Source organism: Schistosoma haematobium, chromosome 1 (assembly GCF_000699445.3).
Source record: "Schistosoma haematobium chromosome 1, whole genome shotgun sequence".
Lineage (NCBI taxonomy): Eukaryota > Metazoa > Platyhelminthes > Trematoda > Strigeidida > Schistosomatidae > Schistosoma > Schistosoma haematobium.
The window spans coordinates 52,174,740-52,194,192 of NC_067196.1; the positions used below are offsets into that span (position 1 = coordinate 52,174,740).

General features: G+C 31.7%; 2 protein-coding genes across 5 annotated transcripts in view; one reads left to right on the forward strand and one right to left on the reverse strand.

The window, feature by feature from the left end:
- Positions 1–6,420, forward strand: part of TSPAN3_1 (Tetraspanin-3) — a 27,342-nt gene extending 20,922 nt beyond the window's left edge. The window contains exon 6 of the mRNA XM_051209023.1: positions 6,101–6,420. Within this exon, the coding sequence (XP_051074440.1) occupies positions 6,101–6,202 (102 nt within the window). The 3' untranslated portion in view covers positions 6,203–6,420. The remainder of the gene's footprint in view (positions 1–6,100) is intronic.
- The window catches only part of FADS1_1 (Acyl-CoA), a gene marked incomplete at its 3' end in the record, with an annotated part of 20,928 nt that extends 1,939 nt beyond the window's left edge, over positions 1–18,989 (reverse strand). The window contains exons 1-10 of one of the 4 annotated variants that reach the window (XM_051209026.1): positions 18,774–18,989; positions 18,569–18,736; positions 17,219–17,365; positions 12,342–12,503; positions 11,815–11,950; positions 6,262–6,338; positions 4,780–4,877; positions 1,626–1,802; positions 530–655; positions 138–215 (exon numbers count right to left, since the gene is read on the reverse strand). In XM_051209026.1, the coding sequence (XP_051074444.1) occupies positions 203–215; positions 530–655; positions 1,626–1,802; positions 4,780–4,877; positions 6,262–6,338; positions 11,815–11,950; positions 12,342–12,503; positions 17,219–17,365; positions 18,569–18,736; positions 18,774–18,935 (1,266 nt within the window). In that variant the 5' untranslated portion in view covers positions 18,936–18,989. Of the gene's footprint in view, positions 1–137; positions 216–529; positions 656–1,625; positions 1,803–1,839; positions 1,954–4,779; positions 4,878–6,261; positions 6,339–11,814; positions 11,951–12,341; positions 12,504–17,218; positions 17,366–18,568; positions 18,737–18,773 lie in introns of all 4 variants that reach the window. The other 3 variants (XM_051209025.1, XM_035733995.2, XM_051209024.1) reach the window with 3 other exon arrangements.
- Between the last annotated feature and the right edge of the window lie 464 nt (positions 18,990–19,453).

The window sequence follows — 19,453 nt, forward strand, 5'->3', positions numbered from 1 at the left end:
AAGCTTTTTGTTTTGTTTTGTTTTTTTTGAAAAAAACATTTTATATAATACAAAAATTAAAAAAAAATAAACAAAGATTGGAAATGTTCACATTGTGATTTGAATCAGAATAATATTATTTTTATTAGTTGACTTACTGAACACTATATTGAATAGTCAACTCATATGTATTATTTTTCTTGAAGATTGGTCATTTTGTTACTTAAAAATGTAACCTATTTGAGTCAATCATCATAAACAATATTTATAATATGATATATATATATTATTTAAATTTTGGAATAAAAAAATATAGTTAATTTTGAAATGTAATAAATAAAGTATGCAGAAACTATTACTGCTATAGTTACTTTGTTGTTTTGAACTTTTGGAAAAGTTAAGTTATACTAAACATATAAATACATAGTCAAGGAGTAATAAAAAGTGAAGCAAATCGGAGTAATATTTCGCTGTGTTAATTAACGACAAATGTTATCAAGTTTTCCGAGTAATATGGTGAATAATAACGCATAAGTTTGCGAAAGCTTACTTGAAAACATCTTTAAAGGCTATTCCAATTGGCTTAACGCGATAGGGAAGGTTATACTTTTCACATAAAGCTTTTACATAAGGCCTTACTAGATGATAATTATGTCTTGGCATAGTTGGAAATAGGCTGAAATGAAAAAAAAACGGTATAATTTCATTAAGTTAGTAAGGTATCATGCTATACTGTCAAGTGTTTTAAGCTTCACGTAGTGAAAAATGACCATCTTATTTTCAAAGCTATAGTACATGCAGATCACAAAGTCAATCTAATAGATGTCAAACTACATTTTCTATCTTGATTTTGTGTTATTGGATAGAATCGATCGAGAAAATCGCACCTAATTTTTAACTTTGATTAAGCTATTGAATAAGAAATATCTGTTTGAATATTTTGTTGGCTCAGGTCTTTAATTAGGTTCAAATTCGATAGTGAAATATATTCTACTAACTACATTATTTTTGAAGTGTTTTAGTCAAATTCTATCTAAAATCCTATTTTAGTGCTTACTTTCTAAACATGTATGCGAGAAATGAACTGATCAACATTATTTCATTGTTGAAAACAACTTGAATTGTTCTGCTGTTGATATACTTGACTAAATTTTGATCAGTTGTTGTTGGCATACGTGCATCCTGTGCGAATCGCTTCCATATAGTCATTTTATCATAAGCTTCCATAGTCGATAGATTGTTACTAGTAGTGGAATCATAGTATGGTAATGGATAATGATCAATATCAATTGGAATTTACTAGTATTGAGAAAAGTTAATGTTTATTCTTCATGACCTTACTACTTATTTTTAAGCGTAATATTCTAATTTTTAAAATTCACTAATATCTATGCAGTTAACTCGATTTAAAGTTAGAAACCAAAGTTCATGTCTTTACATAAACAATGTGAACAACTAAATTTCATCCTGTTGAGTTTATCAGTTTGCACTTGGGTGAATGCATATTATTCAACCAGAGTGGTTATCACTTACATACAGAGCTTGTCAACGAGAGGTATCTTAAACGATAAAAATTAGTAATTTTAAGAGCATCAGGAAGAAATAAATATAAAATTTAAAGATTGAGAAGTGACAATTTAACTTACTGATGTTCTATCTGGAAATTCAAATGTCCTGTAAACCAGTCATTGAATAGTGAATTTTCAACATTGCATGTTCCATTTAGCTGTAAACGAAACCATGGTTCAGCTCGATCATAATCTACTGGCATAGCCAAATGGTTTGACTGACTAACCCAAGTGAACCAGTGACTTTCTATGACTCTAGAAATCGAAATGTGTGGAAACGAAGCAGGTTTACCTTAAATCGATCACTGAAATAATGCATTTGATACCGTTACAGTTCAGTTTGCATTGCTAAATAAATCAATGACAACTTCGAAAGGATTATTAGCAAATGATCGTAAGGTAATATCTAATAAAGGAAGGAAAAGTATCAGGCAGTTTGTAGCCACTACGAAAATTATACGTACACTATTCTTGACCATAATAATGTTTAGGAAAAGACAAAATAAATCAGTTAATCCGATACATCACTCTGAATTCAGGTTGTTTGAATTTCAAATAAATAGTTTATGTATCGATGATCTTTCAATCGAATATGAGAGAATATCTAGTTTATAATCAGGCAATACACTAACAAAAACTTTGTATTCTGGTAAGCAAATAAAATAAACATGACCTAACAAACTGGTGTAGTACGTGCACAAAAATTTGTTGTGACATTCTGTCATTTAGATATTAAGTGACATTGTGAACATTATTAAGTGAAAACTATTAGCTCAGTTTAATTTGAAGCTATGATTTATGAAAAGCGTAGATTAACTTGGTTTAACCTTAACATAGATAGTTCGTAATAATTTTAGTCTAGGAAGTAACATAATCAATTAGCATAATTTAACGTCTTTTTAAAAAAAATATTTTAATCCCAATTAATGAATCAGTTGTTCACTCTAACTACAATCAAACCTTACTTTTCAGTTTTATTTGTTCTTGTGGTGTTAGTTAACTGTAAATAATTTACACAGTTAATATTATATTACAAAACAATAGTCGTGTTTAAAACGATAATAAAGTGGAGACAACACGAAACAAGTGTTTACGTTAAAGTAGATAAATGTAGCATTAGTGTGAAACTATTTTAAAACTCATGTTTTAGATAATTTATGTGAAACTAGATACATTTAGTATTTGTGAAACAAATGCTTTTTGTCTTTGAGCATGCATACATTATTGATTTTCTATTGTTTACTCTCTAGACATCTTTAACTGTATTCCTTCTTGGATTTTTTCCATAACAGATTTCACTTAGTAACTTGTGGAAGTAATATTAGGGAACCTATCAACTTTAGCAGATGCACAGCTATCAGAAATTAAATCATTTCCTGAATTTTGAGAGATGGTGCATTGCAAACACTATCTGACATAAGCACAACTGATAAAACCGAATATAAGATACCATAGTAACTATTTTATCAAAGTGATATTTAAATGATCAGATTGGGTATATAATGAAGGAAACTTGGAAAAAACTTTGGAATTTTTTAGCCCGTTTAATGGAATATTACGGAGCATCACTAACGTAGGCATATCTTACTCATTATCCTAACGAAATGTCATTATAAATTTCAAAAGTCGGAGGATAAATAGTGTTTTTAAGTGTTATTTTGGCACATGTTACCGGACTTCAAATTAGCAAACCAAAAGAGAGAGGACTAAAAGCATAAGTCACAAAATAAAGATAATGTAATCAGTACAAAACTAAAAAGGGAACCAAGGACAAAATGGAATCGAGAAGTTCAGGTAAGGAATAAAGCTATATCCGATACTTGAAGAACTATATACAATGAGTGCCTTTGTATCGTTGTAACTGTTTTTAAGCCACATAAGCAATAATATTAAGTCATTAATTACGATGATCAAGTACATTTTCCAACCAAGTTAATATTCTCTGACTTCATGAGCTGATAAAGTGTTTTGGTCTGGTCACTTTAAGCCTTTTTCTAACCTAATTATATGTCAGCCAGTTTATGAAGCAGGGGTATAGCGTGAATGGTAATGCATTATACATGAGCAAGGGACTACGTTGAATTCACGATCAAATGCTTAAAATCTACACGCAAACTCCATTCATAGAAAAAATTATTTTTATTTAGCGTTTAAGTTTATGTCGAGATCACAATATTTTATTTTATATGGCATAGCCTGTTACTATCCAGTTTTGTCCTTAAGTAAATAGTTTACACTAAATAATCATAAAAACAGTACGTGATAATTCAGCAGGAGTTATTACATTATGTTATTAATTCATTTACTTGTACTTTAAAGTGGTATTATTATTAACTGTATTTGGTTATAGTTGTACTATTTTATTCTGAAATCGTGTAAAGTTTCTATTCGAAGTTATTTTCACAGCACAAACTGAAGAAGTAATATTGTTAACTTTATTATTAAATAAAATTAATGCTTAATGTAAGTTATATGACATATATGTTCGATTTTAAGTATTTCAGTTCCACAGCATATCAGTTGTGACCAGAGTAGCTCAGTTGTAACATCTCAGACTGTCAAGCTAATTAACTTGATATCAGATCTTGCAGATAGAGCCAGTTCACTAAAGATTAAAGCTATACTTACCGGACGAGTACTAACTAGCACGAAACCTACGTCCAAAGATTTTCATCGACTGACTCCTAACACCTAACATTAGATTCTGACTATCTAGTGTTGTATCCATTAATTTAGTTTGAGTCGGATATTTTTCTGTTCTGAACTCATGTCTGGCTTTTAAATAGCAGTACCATGCAACCATTATGTAATTTTATATAGACCTAGGTTAGGTTATGGTTAGATCGATTATGTATAGACTTTTCTAGAATGTTCGGGATTATTCTCAGGAAAAGTGAGACTTTCAGGCCGGACATGAAAAATGATTGCGTTAATCAAAATGTTTTATGATTTGAGATTGTCATAAATTTTATCGACGTTAATGTAATGGCTTTTTCATTTCTTGAAGAATCGGTAATAAAGGATTTTGCATGCATATTAAAATATATTTTTATCTTTCTCAATGCTATTTTAAATTGGATGGTTTCTATTCTATTTCTAATACATATCTATTTGCCGAGAACTTCTTGATACCGAGACCTTTGATTAGTAATCCTTTAGTTTCATATTAAAACGAAAATTGATTCATATGACAATAGTTATAAGTATAGTAATATTAATAATGATCACATACCTTACAACAAAAAAATAGCCCAAAGTTCCCCAGAATCCAAGCAATGAATAATAAAGAGAGAGTAACTTTACGCAAAATCCCGTGACGTACAGAAAATCCTTAGACGAATTAAATAAAGAAAATCTAAAAATGATCTTAAAAATGTAATTATCAAGCACTGTAAGTTACAGCGAAGTACAGAAAAATACAATTATGTTATTTGAGTAGAAGCCCATTAAGTAATGATTTTAATGGATGTTAATTTAATATTTAGTACCCTACAACAGTTTTCTAATGTTTAAACTTTGAATGATATCTTAAATGTTTGAGTTACTTCGTTATACATTTAGTTATGAATTGAAAGATTCTACCTTGGGCACGCAATAGGTTTAATAATCAAACTTTATATAGAAAGGAGTTTATCGCATTTATCATCGGTCCATAAGGAAATATATTCCCATTGTTTCATCTCCTGAGTTGATTTATTGTAACTGTAAACATGGGGAATGTAATAAGATATACATGCATATTCAGGAAACGATCAACTAACCCGAGAATCACATTTGTTATTTCAAAGGAAACTAAAATTCTTATATCATCGCAGTAACGTGGGTGAGACAGACCCTAGAAATATGGCTACGGGTTTGATAATGACATTAACATACGATTAGTTTCTAGTTTATTCTAATAAGAAATGGTAAGAAAGTTTTTCAAGTTATTTCTTTTGAGTATTTTGTGTGTGGGCTTGGCACTTCAGTTGCAAGCTAACTAAACAACTAACTCAGGTTATATATGGTTTTTGTAAAATACTTTTAGTTGATTCATGTAATGATCAATGTTCAGTGTTATTCTGTCACTTATTTCAGTCTTTCATAATAGTTGCAAATAGAACTCAGAAAAAAATTACTAAGCAAAGAAACGAGTAAAAAGTGATTCCTATCAATAGTTAAAATCTAGTAACTTCCAGCGAGGGTCACATAATTCGTTTGCAAGTAGCGTTAAAAATATGAGGTTGTTTGATATTCTGTTAAGATTGAACCTATTTATCATTTATGAACATGGTTTAGTATATAGGATTTTGCTTATTGTAATCGTTTTTTGTGCTCATGCTTAATTAAAAAGCATAAAATAATTAACAATAAACGAAATAAAGCAGTTTTCATGAAGTCAAGAGATCAAACTTTATTTGGCTGACCTAATATTTTTTTGTTTCTTGGACGTAAAGCGTAGTTAATATGACTTTTGTTTGATCTGAAGTGCATATTATAATCGTGAAACGGATTTAAGTAGTTTTGGTAGGTTAGTTATACAGTCAGAACATATTATGTTTTTCTTTTGACAGGTATATTGCGTCATTTGGGCATGCCTACTGAGCCCTAAGACCGTAAATTTTAGAATGCCTAGGTTGTCAATTCGTCTACCATTGAATGCAAGAATCTACTGACATTTGGTAATTGAGTGGTGGACAATTACATGTATGTCGTACATTGTAAATTTGCTTACCTCTATTCTTTTGTGAATCCACATATGACGGAAGGACATGATTTGGAAATAAACAGGAAATAATAGAGGGGGACCAACTGAAAGAAAAGAATCATCTGTTAGTCTTCCTTCATATGCTATAATTTGACAGCATTCTTTAATACAAGATTCATACTAAAATACCTATTTTCTCGTGATTCAGTGCAGTGATGTTGAATGTCTAAAGTCCATATGAGGGAAGAAAGATGACATGTAATTGATTTGTAAAGTGATAGATTCTCTAGCAAATCTAATTGAACCCATGTTGATAGTGTTTTACAGTTTGTACAGTGTGGTGTTATTTCTGGAAGTTTTTGTACGGAAAATCAAATACTTAGTTGATATGTTTTTACTAGATTTGGTGAGCGAATCTATTAGACTAGAATTTCTCAAAGTGATTTCATTGGTTATAGTCTACTTTTCTAGAATTTAATATTCATTCCCTTACGATTTATCATTTTACTTTCCGTCAGGTTAAGTACATTTTCTTAATACTAATTGTTCATGAGACTATAAAAATCAAAAGCCTATATATATAACATGAAGAAAATTGTTGTTTTTATAGACGATTGAGTCTTCATACATCTTTTTTTCGGTAAATGTAATTGGTATATAGCCACAAACAGTTAACAACCTTTGATATTTATTTTAGTTAGTTAAGTATTTGAAGTGGTTTTGAATAAGTTTTTTTGTTATGTATGCAATAGAAATTAGAAATGATGAATAGAATTTTGAAAAAAAGCTTTCCTAACATAAAAGGTGATTTTATTAATTTAATAGATTTGAAGCATTTAGTCTCTTCGATAAATTTAGATAATGTAATAAGAAGACGAAGATTATCAGAACTATGTGGTATATTAGCGCAATACACTTTGAACAACCTGACCACACATATACTAATTAAGAACATTTATGTACAAAAACAGATTTGCTAAACTTATTCCTGATCGCTGCTTTCTCATCTAAAATCTTGTAAGATCAAATTCATGAATATGAATGCTAATCTGTGAAGTTTGGTATATGTACCAAAATAAAGTTCTTACCCTAAAGTAGTGTAATAGTTTGAAATGTTGCGGCTACAAATTTAATAAATAGTAATATTAATCAACACTACGATGTAAACGACAAAAAGATCTATTCGATAAACGTATTCTGATGGTCGAGAAATATCTGATTCTAATATGTTTGCAAATTAAGGAATGATAATGTAACTTTTAAACTTTAGTCCCACTAAATTAACAATATTTGAATAATACACTAAATCTTATTACTAAGTAGAAACGGTTTTATAATCGAACAAAATATTAAAGAACTGTAGGTGTCTAGTTAGAATTAAGTTACATATTAGACAAATTGTACATGCTATTGAACTTTACATGGTCAGTCGGAGTTTACAAAAACTGTTGACCTAGATTCAACTAATACTCCAGAGTAAATGTTTAATTATTGATTGTCGTATAAACAAATAGTTTAGTGTGGTCAAACTGTTGGATTTGTTTCCCGAAGACAAATTCATTAGTAAAATAATGACTTTTACTAGTACTAAATTTTCGTCTATATAATATTAAAATTAAGTGCCAAGAGTACAAAGCAAAATATTTTAATGAAAACAGAATGCTGTAACCACTGTTAGATATATTATGAAGACCAACCACGCAACGTGATAAGGACAGTTTACCATAGTGAACATAAAAGTTAAAATGAGTGCCCTAAGATTTCTTGGTGTCACTCATTTTTTAATTAGCAATTGATAATACATTTATGGGAAACGAGGTGTGTGATGTTCATTTTGGAAAGGCATATTATATGACTAATAACACCACGATAATCCTTGTTTATAGTGGAATAGAATTGTCTTGGATACATTTGTTTCGAATCAATCCTTCAATTTAATTCAGTCTTGTATTGCGTCGCCTTAATGGCTATGAGTTTTGCTAATAAACACCAACCAGTCGTTTAAGGCCGTGAGAATTTCCTGAAATTTTATCTTGTCCAAATTTAGTTCAGGTCTCTCACTTAATTGGTGTTAACCTTTACACTTTAGTCAATGCCCAGAAAAAATCAGTAGATATACAGAATTACCTTAAAAAACAACTCCCTAGTCAAATATGTATGTTTAACCTTCAGGACTAAGGTAATCAAATTAATCTGCTGAATATTTCAGGAATAGCTAATTAGAGAGAATCCTCTTTAATTACTTCACTGATAATTATGATCGTGCTAACCAATAATATTAAGGAGGAAACAACACTTTATGCTATAAGTGTAAAAAGATGAATGTTATTTAGATTGTGTTTACTGAGGTTCAAAACCCATGGAGAAATGAAGAAATGAATTTGTTCATTGTCATATACTCACACACTGTTAGGGTAGCGAAATTCTCTGAAGAAGTATTCATATATTATATGCCTTCACATAAACAGTGCTCTTTGTGTACCCATGAAGATCACTTATATAAGAGATGATGTAGATTTCTGCATGATATTCTTACAGGAACAAATGAAAACATAAACTATGGTTTTAGAAGCATCGATTTGTATAGACTTCGTTTTTACTCAAAATATTGTTGAGCAATTATTCAAATAAATTTAATTAGATTTTGAAAAAGAGTTATACGCATAATGTCTGTTTATGTGAGTCTAGAGGTCATACTTTTTAGAACAGTAATGCGCTATTCATACTCACAGTTATGCTTGTGGAAATATTATCATATAGTGTCTGGGCGGCAAGAGTCAGAGAATAGCCTCTAAGGCTTGCTCGATAAATTATCTCGTAAATTGTGAACGTTCGTTGTCATCTGAGGTGAGAAATAACTTAGTAATTAGTTAAGTTTAGGAATTCCTTATCAACATTATTTCGGAGCTTTCTTGAATGGCTTACACTATGTGAGACACAAATCGATACAAACCGTTTGATGGCTTATTTGGATATGAGTGAAGCTTCATATTTATAGTCCTTTAATATTAGTATGAAGTTTTTCCATTTAAAGGTTGACATTCCTTAGCTGAAAAAAAGTATTGAGTTAATCCCTCCTCAAATGATAATGGATGAGATCTAGAAAAAGAAAGAGATGGTCATGATGGTTGGTTGTGTACACTATGGGATTGTAAGCTGTTAATAACAGAGACATGAACATGATCTTGGTAGTCAATGTAGACAGATAGATTTATGCCCCACCTATCATTCTGTGATAAAAGAGGGTTAGGTTGTACATTTTGAAGTGTAAATATTTGATTAATATAACTGCATCTAGGTCATAGACTGGATTGGTTTTCTCAGGTACATCTTTCTCGAGCTCTGCTTAAGAAGTGAATGATTATGTTTGTGTGTTTCGCAACAATAATCTTATTCTTTTTTGTAGACTTGGACGACCAACAAACGAAATCGGTCAAACGAGGTTACGTCGGGCTCTCAGATTCTAGCTAGTATCTCGATCAAATTAACTAATAACGACAGACCACAGCTCTTAATGACTTCTGAAATCAAATTATCATGTCTTGTTCTCCCCATCTTTAAGAGCTAGATGACTTGTGGATAAATTTTATTTAATTTATTTGGGAGGGAGAGGTAGTTGAAGAGTAGCTGTATATCGGATAAATTGCAACTTCAACTATTTAGTCTGTTGATTCAATCTCGTGGATAGAGACTAGGTCAGCTTTCCACTTCACTCTGAACGTCTCAGCAACAACTGAATTCTTAATACTTGTTTTTCTAATTATTCTAAACAGTAATCTAGTGTTATCTATCGCCGTTGGTTTTTCTACTGTTATAACTCTCAAAAGCGTACTCATCATAAAACATATACAAATCCAGATTGTTATCGTTCATGTAAATAACAACTCAGACTTAGCCTAATTGAGTAATCTACTTCATACAAAATAAGTCAATTTATAGTGTCATTTTTCAACAAATACTTTAAATTGGTGACTCAAACACCTATGCTTTCGAAAGCATTTTAATTTGTTTGTGGAAAAATCAATAAAACTAGGCTAGACAGTTATATCTAACCTTTTTTTAAACAAAATTAATGTGGACTGCTTAGCTTCAGTGCAAGTAAATTTAAAAATAAATTTACTAATCCTGGAGATTAATGAAAACCATAAGATCTATGTGAAGATTGTAAATGTTTAGAAACATACTCTTTCATCAACATTTTGAATATGTATGATCAAATTATTTGAATTCTGTATCAGGAAAATGAATTGTTAAATTCTATACGTGTAATGATATATATAGTGACGATGAATAGGAGCTATATAATTTCTTTCAAAGTATACAGAAATCCAGTACTCGGGTCCAGGGTGTTTCTATGGTGTTTGCTTCTGATACCACACCTGAATGTATGAATAATTCCATATATTAATTTTTAAAGTTACTGAGGTGTAATAGACATAAAACCCTTAATATTTAAATTTAAATTTTGGTATTGTTGGGATATTCAGAAAAATATCCCAAAGATTATTCTGTTAAATCTAACGCTATCCTTGGACTTGAGATGGTGTCATTTCCTCATTGGTCAATGTTTATTTCACGTGTCATTTGCCTACTGGTCAATATTGTACAATGTTATTTTCTATTTTATGGTACGATGTGGTCTGTTTGACTGGTATATAAACAAAGCATGTTTGAAATATAACGATTCATCTCTCCGAGGCTGAGACTTGTGTTCCGGACTCAACTGGCTGGGCTAGGGAGGGGAGCGGGACTAATCAGAACAACAGGCCGTTCTTACGTGTTTGCGCGTCTTTGGTCCGATCGATAATTCGCTGTCCTCTAATCGGCTGCCGTCACAGTTATAGCAGGTATCGATAATTCAGAATAGCTGTTAAGCTTGCCTAAATAATGGTACTCATTAATGTGCTTTTCAGGTAGATAGAAAGCTGAGGAGGAACTAATCACTTAATTGTACTGTGGTATTTTCAGTGGACATAAAATGTTACACTTACAAGCTCTAAACTCGGTTCGTATTCAGGTTATTGTATGGTTAACTATTCTTATTATTCAGCTATCAGTAATTTACATTCTAGGGTCAACAAGTGTTTATCTGTTCGTTGTATTTTAGCCCATCTCCTTAATTGGTATAAACTGGTTAAGAAGTAAGTCATATATTGGGTGAAACGCAAAAGAATTTTCAAGTGCAAATAATTTTCAGGAGATAAAGCAATAATGTATTGGGAATTATTTTCAGATAAACTAAATGTCATGTCAGTATAAACAGGAGATAACATAGAAAACACTGCTAAGTTAAGATCTATTTGTGTTCGTTCAGTTGTGTAAATTAGGATTTTATAGATCATATATTCTGTCGAAAGAAATTCCTTTAAAAATAATTAGTCTGATAATTACCACGAATTATTTGTCACATATTTAGATTAAACTAAATTTCTAGCGTAATCTCTTTAATGAGGGACTAAATATCCTCCTAGAATTTAAATAACGGGTCAAATCAATTAGCGATTATTAGTAGAATTGGTAAGAATGTAGAATGAATTTATCGATATCAGTTGAATATTTATGGAATAATTAATGACTTACTTAGGAAAAAATATTTATGCTGGTGTTCATAAGGAAAATGCCACGTCCATTTACTTTCAGGACTAGCTGCTCTTCTAAGCACGTTATCACCAACAACAAAAATTGGTTCTAGTCGGGTATCTGGATCTTTATCAATCTGTATTTAGATTGGTGATAGAACAAAATTTGTGAGAAATAGTAAAACTGTAAATTTACCTGATGAAAGTATTCTCGTAAGTTGAACTTTTAAAACAAAAGTAGCTATCAAGTATATTTAAATACTCAGGACAAAATAGAATATACAATAATTTACTGAAAAAATCATCTGTTTGGTATTTTGCAATTTAATTCAATTTATTATTATATTCGATTTTGATGATACATAATCAAACATGGACTACCTGAGATCAAATCATCAATTATTTATGCATTTATTGTGAATTAACGACATGGTTTACACTCAATAGATAATAAATTTTCATTACATTCAGGGACACTGTAAAAGTCAGCTAAAGTTGTAGTAATTTCTGTGACAAAATATAACTTACCACGTTCGGCTTAGCATGATGTTGAGAATGCATGTGATTCCACCAATGGCAAGAAGCTCCCTTAGTTAAACCAAGGATAATTTCATGGAAAATATGATTTATTCGCGTACTCCCAAATACCGATAGATGTCCTAAGTCGTGTTGCAGCCAACTTGCTTGACCCTGAAGAAAAAGTAACAATAATATATTGTCCGTTTTAATGACTTTTTCAAAGATTTTATGAGTGAAAGCACCTTCGAGTGAAAAAGTGTACCAAGACCATAAAATCCCAATGGAAGCTTACTGGCTGAACTGTGCGTATGTAAATTGAAAAATATGATTACAATTAAGATTGGAAATAGTTATTCTGTAATTATATGTTCAGCTGGGAGGATCAGTCAAATAGTTACGGAAATGAGGAGGTACAACTTGGTGGTGCTCGGAATCAGTGAAACTGATTGGGCCCAAGCTGGACAGAGAAGGATAGATACAGGAGAGATCCTTCTGTACTCTGGTCACGAAGAAGAAAATGCTCCACACACTCAGGGAGTTGCTCTAACTTTGTCAAAAGAAGCATGTAAAGTAGTTATATGATGAGAATCTCATGGATCCGCAATCATCAATGCATCCTTCACAACAAAGAACGAGAGAATCACAATGAATATTATCCAATGTCATGCACCCACCAGTGATAGCAATCACGACGATAAAGATCAGTTTTACGAGAGGTTTCAATCGATCATAGCGAAGTGCTCAGGAAAGGACCTGACCTGATGAGAGACTTAAACGCTAAAGTCGGAATGGACAACACCAGGTGTGAAGATAACATGGGACGACATGAACTGTTTGCGAGAAAGGGACGAAAATAATGACAGATTGTTAAGTTTGTGTGCATTCAACAAAATGGTTCTAGGTGGCAAAACATTCCCCCACAAACGCATACACAAAGCTATGTGGGTCTCACCGGATCACACAACACAGAGAATCAGATTGATTATATTTTCATCAATGAAAATTTCTGAAGGTCAATGGGAGACGTGAGAACCAGGAAAGTTTTTGACATAGCTTCACATCATCACCAACTGGTAGTTGCCAAGATCAAACTGAAGCTAAAGAAACAGTGGACAACTGGACAGACAGTATTACAAAGGTTCAATATAGCCTCCCTTTGAGATACTAACAAACTCAATGAATGGAAGATACCTGTAAGCAAAAGGTTCCAAACCTTACAAGATCTACTCACAGAATCAGAGACTACTATGTGGAACAACTGAAAAGGGATTTATGAAACATTGACTTCAAAATGTCATTAGCTGCTAGGCTTTAACAAGCATCATCATAAACAATGGATCAGATACATATTGAGGAAATCATCAAACTGCATCACGAGGCAAGCTCTTACTTGGAATCCCGGATGAAAACGAAAAGAGGAAGGCCAAAGAACACACTACGTCAAGAATTGGAAGCAGACATCAAAAGGATGAAATAATAAGTGAAAACAACTTGGAAGGGAGTTAGATAGGGAATAATGGTGGTCGTCCTATGCTCCTCGACAAGAGGCAACAGGCGTAAGTATCTATCAATGGTTTTTGTTTTCAAAGACTATGATTCCTATATTTAGAGCCGCCACAATCTCCAGACAGTAGATGGTGAATTTAACTTAGTAATGTTGCTTTACCTAGGATTAATCAAATAACCCAAACGATAGGAATGATTTTATGTTTTAGAATGTTGAAAAATATTGACATATACAATAAATAGGTGTTCACAAGGAAGCAAGTTTTATTTAACTTGGTTAGATTGAACTTAGTGCCTAGATAAGTAGTTAGAATGATTTGTATCATCAGTTTTTTCAAAACAATATTCGAACAATATATTTATTTTGGACTTTATTGCACTGTGACTTTCTGATGATGATTATCTAGTTTATATTACATCTTTAGCCAGTAAGAACAATTGTTCGATTAGGACGAACTGGAAAATCAAAACTACGGGAATGTAAACCACTTCGACTGGTAACACAAAATTGGATCATAAATCCGGGCCATTCATTTTTCAGCATGGTAAATCGTTTTTTTTACTGTTTTACAAACACGTTTGTAATGGTTATCAATGGTCACTTAATCAAAAATCTTGCTTTTCAAGCATGGTCAGGAAGAATAAAACAGAACTTCGGTACGTGACTGAAATCAGCTCAGTATTTTTACAAGTTCTGTATACAAGTTGTCTTTAAAGCTTTGAACCACGATATCGAGCCCTTTATTTTATTGCTGCAATGTTTGTGACCTGAATTTGGAACTATTTCGTAAGTTGCACAATCAGAAATGCTTTATGGAACACGGTATTTAGTCAATATTTATGTCTTAGCTTTTTATAAAATCTTCCAGGGTATCAACCCAGAATGCATGTTTTAACAACCACCTATGTTTTACATGTGTATTGAAATCAAGACAATTCATTTCAAATGGTAATAGTTACGCATTCTATAAATGATTGTATTCACAATGAATACATGAAGCAGCCTGCTTAAAATTACAACTAGTTAGAATCATATTTTTAAACTTCATTCGTGTTTCTTCTCGTTTTCGAAGGGTGGATATTAAAGTCAACATAACCCAGGAGTATGCTGTTATTTTTAATACAATACCATAAACGTATTACGTGAACAATTTATTCACATTAAATCTAACGCAGATAATGTCTTGTGATATACTAACATGAATAACAATTTCAAAGATAAATAAATTTTTAGGTAAACATTATGGTCTATTGTGTCTTGATATTAAATTACGAAAATCAGCGTGAATGAAAACGTTTCATTTGTAGGTTAAAAAATTATAAATAATTCCCAAAATAATTTATAAATCATGAATCATTTATATTTGATGTGTGCTATTTTTTCAACTGGAATAAATTTGACTACTTGCTTACTCGGCCTTCATTAAAATATTTACACTTTTACTACATACAATCTTTCAATGAAGTTATGCTTGTTGACTAGGCCTGTTCAGTCTCCTGGTTATATATTTCTCTGTGAACAGTCGCCACCAAAGTTGTCATCGGCATCTGAAGACATACATTGTTCTAATTTATACTATGGGAGTTTTTAATATTATATCAGTCTAATGCTGTGACCTTATAACCTAATCCACTACTGAATTTCGATTTCCTGGTATATGTAATTATCACTTTCACAGAGGAATCAATGAAGAGCGGATGTATGCATTAAATGGTGACTTTTATAAAATGAGATTTGCATGATCTAACGATTATGAACTACAACAGAATTTAGAGATTCACTTCTTATTTCGATAATTGATCATATAATAAGAGAAATGTCTTATTTTGAGTAGGGATTTTTAATCTAACGAAAAGCCATGAAAGTCTTTGACTGTATGAGGTAGAATTTTGATGATATATTCAAGAAAAAGACAGTAATATATAAGTTTATGAACATTAGACATATGGAAACAGAAGTTTAGAGAATAGGTTCAACAGAATTGGTAGACAGTTTAGGTTTTGACTCTCTTTGAGCTATGAATTTAGATGTAATAATTATTCGCAGTCGGGAGTACTTGACTTCTGTTCATTTAAGTTTATTTAACTAAAAGGTAAGGAATTTAAATATCTTTTGGAGAATAACTTGTCTTCATGTTGGCTAAAGTTATTATTACTACTATCAGTATGTAAGGGAATCTAGAAGCTTACAAGGAAAATTTGTTTAGTGGAGATAAACGTGATAAGAACAAAACTCAGAGAGAAAGGAGGCATCTTAAGAGCCGAAATAAACTGACATTATATAGTATTACCTCATCAAGACACAAAAGATACGTTTCACATCTGAGTTGAGGTGGCTAACGAAAAGGTAGACTTGTAGCTACGTGACAGGGAATGAATGAGTTATTTTTAGGTTCCAAAGACTGTTTATGGTATTTCTGGCTTTAAAAAATCACCACAATACGAAAGTGGTCTTTTTACATGTTAAAATCAACAGTCCAACTTGAGAAACAAGTTACTGTTTTTAATTTTTTAATCACCATTTTTATGCGAAATCGATTTTATTAACAAACACCTTTTATTGGTAAGCATACTAAAAATATAATTACAGTGAATGGACAAGGATCATTTTAAAAGGTGACATTAAGTATGTTGTTTAATATTGATGGGTTTTTCATCCGTTAAAAATCCGTGCGCAAATGTGAAGTTTCATGAGACTCATCTCGAAAATGCGAGCGGTATTTGCTTGTTTATTAAAAAATTCGAGTACTAAGGAATAAGTTTAAACAAAATTGTAAAAGGGGAAGTAGTGTCAATTTTAAGACGATCACTAAGAGACTCAACTGTGACACTTTTGCCTCGGCAGTTATTATTATTTGGATTGTTTGTAGTATACAAATTTGTCCAAAAAACTATCAAATATTCATATATTGAGTGATGCTAAGTCAATTTTTATGCTAACTCCATGTGAAAGAAGTAATTTTCCCCCAAAAGCAGTCTGACAAGAGGTGTCTTTTAAAGAGAGTAGGAAACGCATATAGCAATAACTTATTTTCACACAGTAAATTATCATCATTTAGTGTCTTATATTGAGACTTGTTACTTAATAGTCGGACTTGTATCATATACCTCACCAATTAAACTTGATGCTTTGAAAATAGAAGTTTATTTATTTGCAGTTGGAAGTAAAATTTTGCAGTTCCGACTGCTTGTGAAACTGCTCTTAAAACAGCACTCGAAATAGTATAATATTGTTCATGGTAACTAAAAGGCTCATTATATTTTGTTAATACCTGATAAGGAGCTGAGGTGATCATATCAATTTAGACGCTTATATATATATATATATATGAACCGAGAGGTTAAATAGAGTTATTTCAAAAGGGTATGAACACGCTCACTTGAGATATTGAATACAGTATAACTGATAACATAATTCGCCACCAGCTGGTTCCAAAATATGCCAAGTTTAAATATGCCAGTAATTCGAGCACAAAAATTTGAAGCATCATTGTACCAAAGAAGAGTTTGCTTCCATCAAATAGTCCCTAATATTGAGATTTTCATGCATAAAAGAAATAAAGCTAACCTAAATTCAGCAAAATATCAGTGTATAAATACAATTTCTAGTAGTATTGAAAAGAAGCCCGGTTAAGTCGATTAGGTTTATACAAATTGCATTTGATAATTTCTTTGTTTACAGAGACAGAGCTACTTCAGTTTAAGACACAAGCGTACAAATTGTAGGTTTCTGAAAATGGGTTTGTCTACAAATTCACACCATCTAACGCCAAAGCTTTAGGATTTGGATGATTTAACTTTTTAGAAACTATTGATGTATAAAGTGGTGTTAAGGGCTGAAATTAATGAAAAGATATATATACTTACTTATTCTCTCAAGAAGAAAAACATTAATTCGCGAAATTTTAGTGAAGTATTGATGAGTATGGTTTGCAAAATCAACTGACAGATGGAATGATAAATGATAGTCTTTTGAGAGCTGATATAGTTGGTTAATTCGAAAGGTTTGTTCCTAACACATCGCTAAATGGCATCATTTAACTAGTGTTAAAAAATTATTATCTGAAAAATAGATTGATTTCAAAGGTTTTCATATTAGCCTCATTATTTTTTAACATCTATGAGAATAATTCCAGATATTTATCAATTATGTCTTACTTAGCCGTATGAAAAAGTTTAATAACTGAAATCTCCGTAATGTTTTTCAACACGAGGAGTCCTTTAAACGTCTTTATCTATCCCATCAAATTCTTCGTTTTCAGATAAAGCTATATATGAAAAACTTAGCATCTGTCAAGACTAAAATGTACTTAGACCAGGGATGTATGGAATGTTCGTGTTAATAAAATCTGATTGGCACTTAAAAGCCCAACTGGGAACCAATGATATTTTATCAAAAGAAACCTGAGTACGTGATGAAATCTTTTAGGACAAGTGACGAAGTCCTTCGTACCTGCTACCAAAAGACGAAAATATGGTGAGTATAATGACGGATAGTCAATTAACTGGTGATAATATTTATCGGTTATCAAATAGAAGGCTCAAAATAACTTTCCGTATAATTTTTACCCAATGAGCTTTCACAGTACGCCGTGGATTTCAGATGGTGTTTTAATTACTTGCCATAATGTGTTGTTTATATAAGCAACTCATTGAGTGGCAACAGAAAAAATGATGTCCGTGATATGGAGAAATACAAGATAAAGTCACTAACAATACCTAAATCTTACCTTCTGAACTAGGATATTACGTACACCTTCTAGATCCTCGTGGTACTCCTTAATTTTGCAATTTATATCTTTGTCTTCTGGACAATCTTGGTCCAGATCTCCGACGTAGTATGCACCCAAAAACTTTTCAGCATACTGACGGTTTTTGTGAAATGCAATGAATGCACCCTACAAATTGAAGTGGTTTTATTATATTTTAAATTACTGTTGCGTCTTGACCGGCGTAGTGACCGATAACTTTGCGACCTCCCGGATGTCTATTCTGCCAACTTGACACGTCATAAACCTTATTGTCAATAACAATCCAACGGTCTTTCAATGACTGATGCTTTTTTACTTCTCCCCAATTAATAAGACCCTTCGCCATCCGAAGTTCTCGAAAACCCAAAAGTAGTATTGATACTACGCGGAATGCACAGCACACAATATTTTGTACAAATAAACACCACAAACATTGTTCAATTAACTTGTCAGATTATCCCTGAACATTTTTCTTTAGAGCACGTTTATTGACTTCGAGATATGATGAGAGGTAATGATTTGTTGGTCTCCAAGACACCTGATAAAAATTCCTGGTGGGTGAAGTTGTTAAGGTTGTAATACAGCAGATTTGGGGACTATCTTGTCATGATTTATGTTATAGCTCACAATACTCTCCCTTCTATGACATCCTTTATAGAATTAAGTCCGAAAACACGATTAAGGAAGCATCCTGTTTTGAAAGAAAGTAAAAGAAATAACATACAAATTCTCATCAACATTTTTCATGGTTGAAATCTGCAAGACGTAGGATTCGCTACCAACAATGGTAACGTCCTTTTCCACCGAATCTTTCAAAATTTCTTCGACATTTTCTTCAGTTCCTTAGGTACTGACTACTACCCC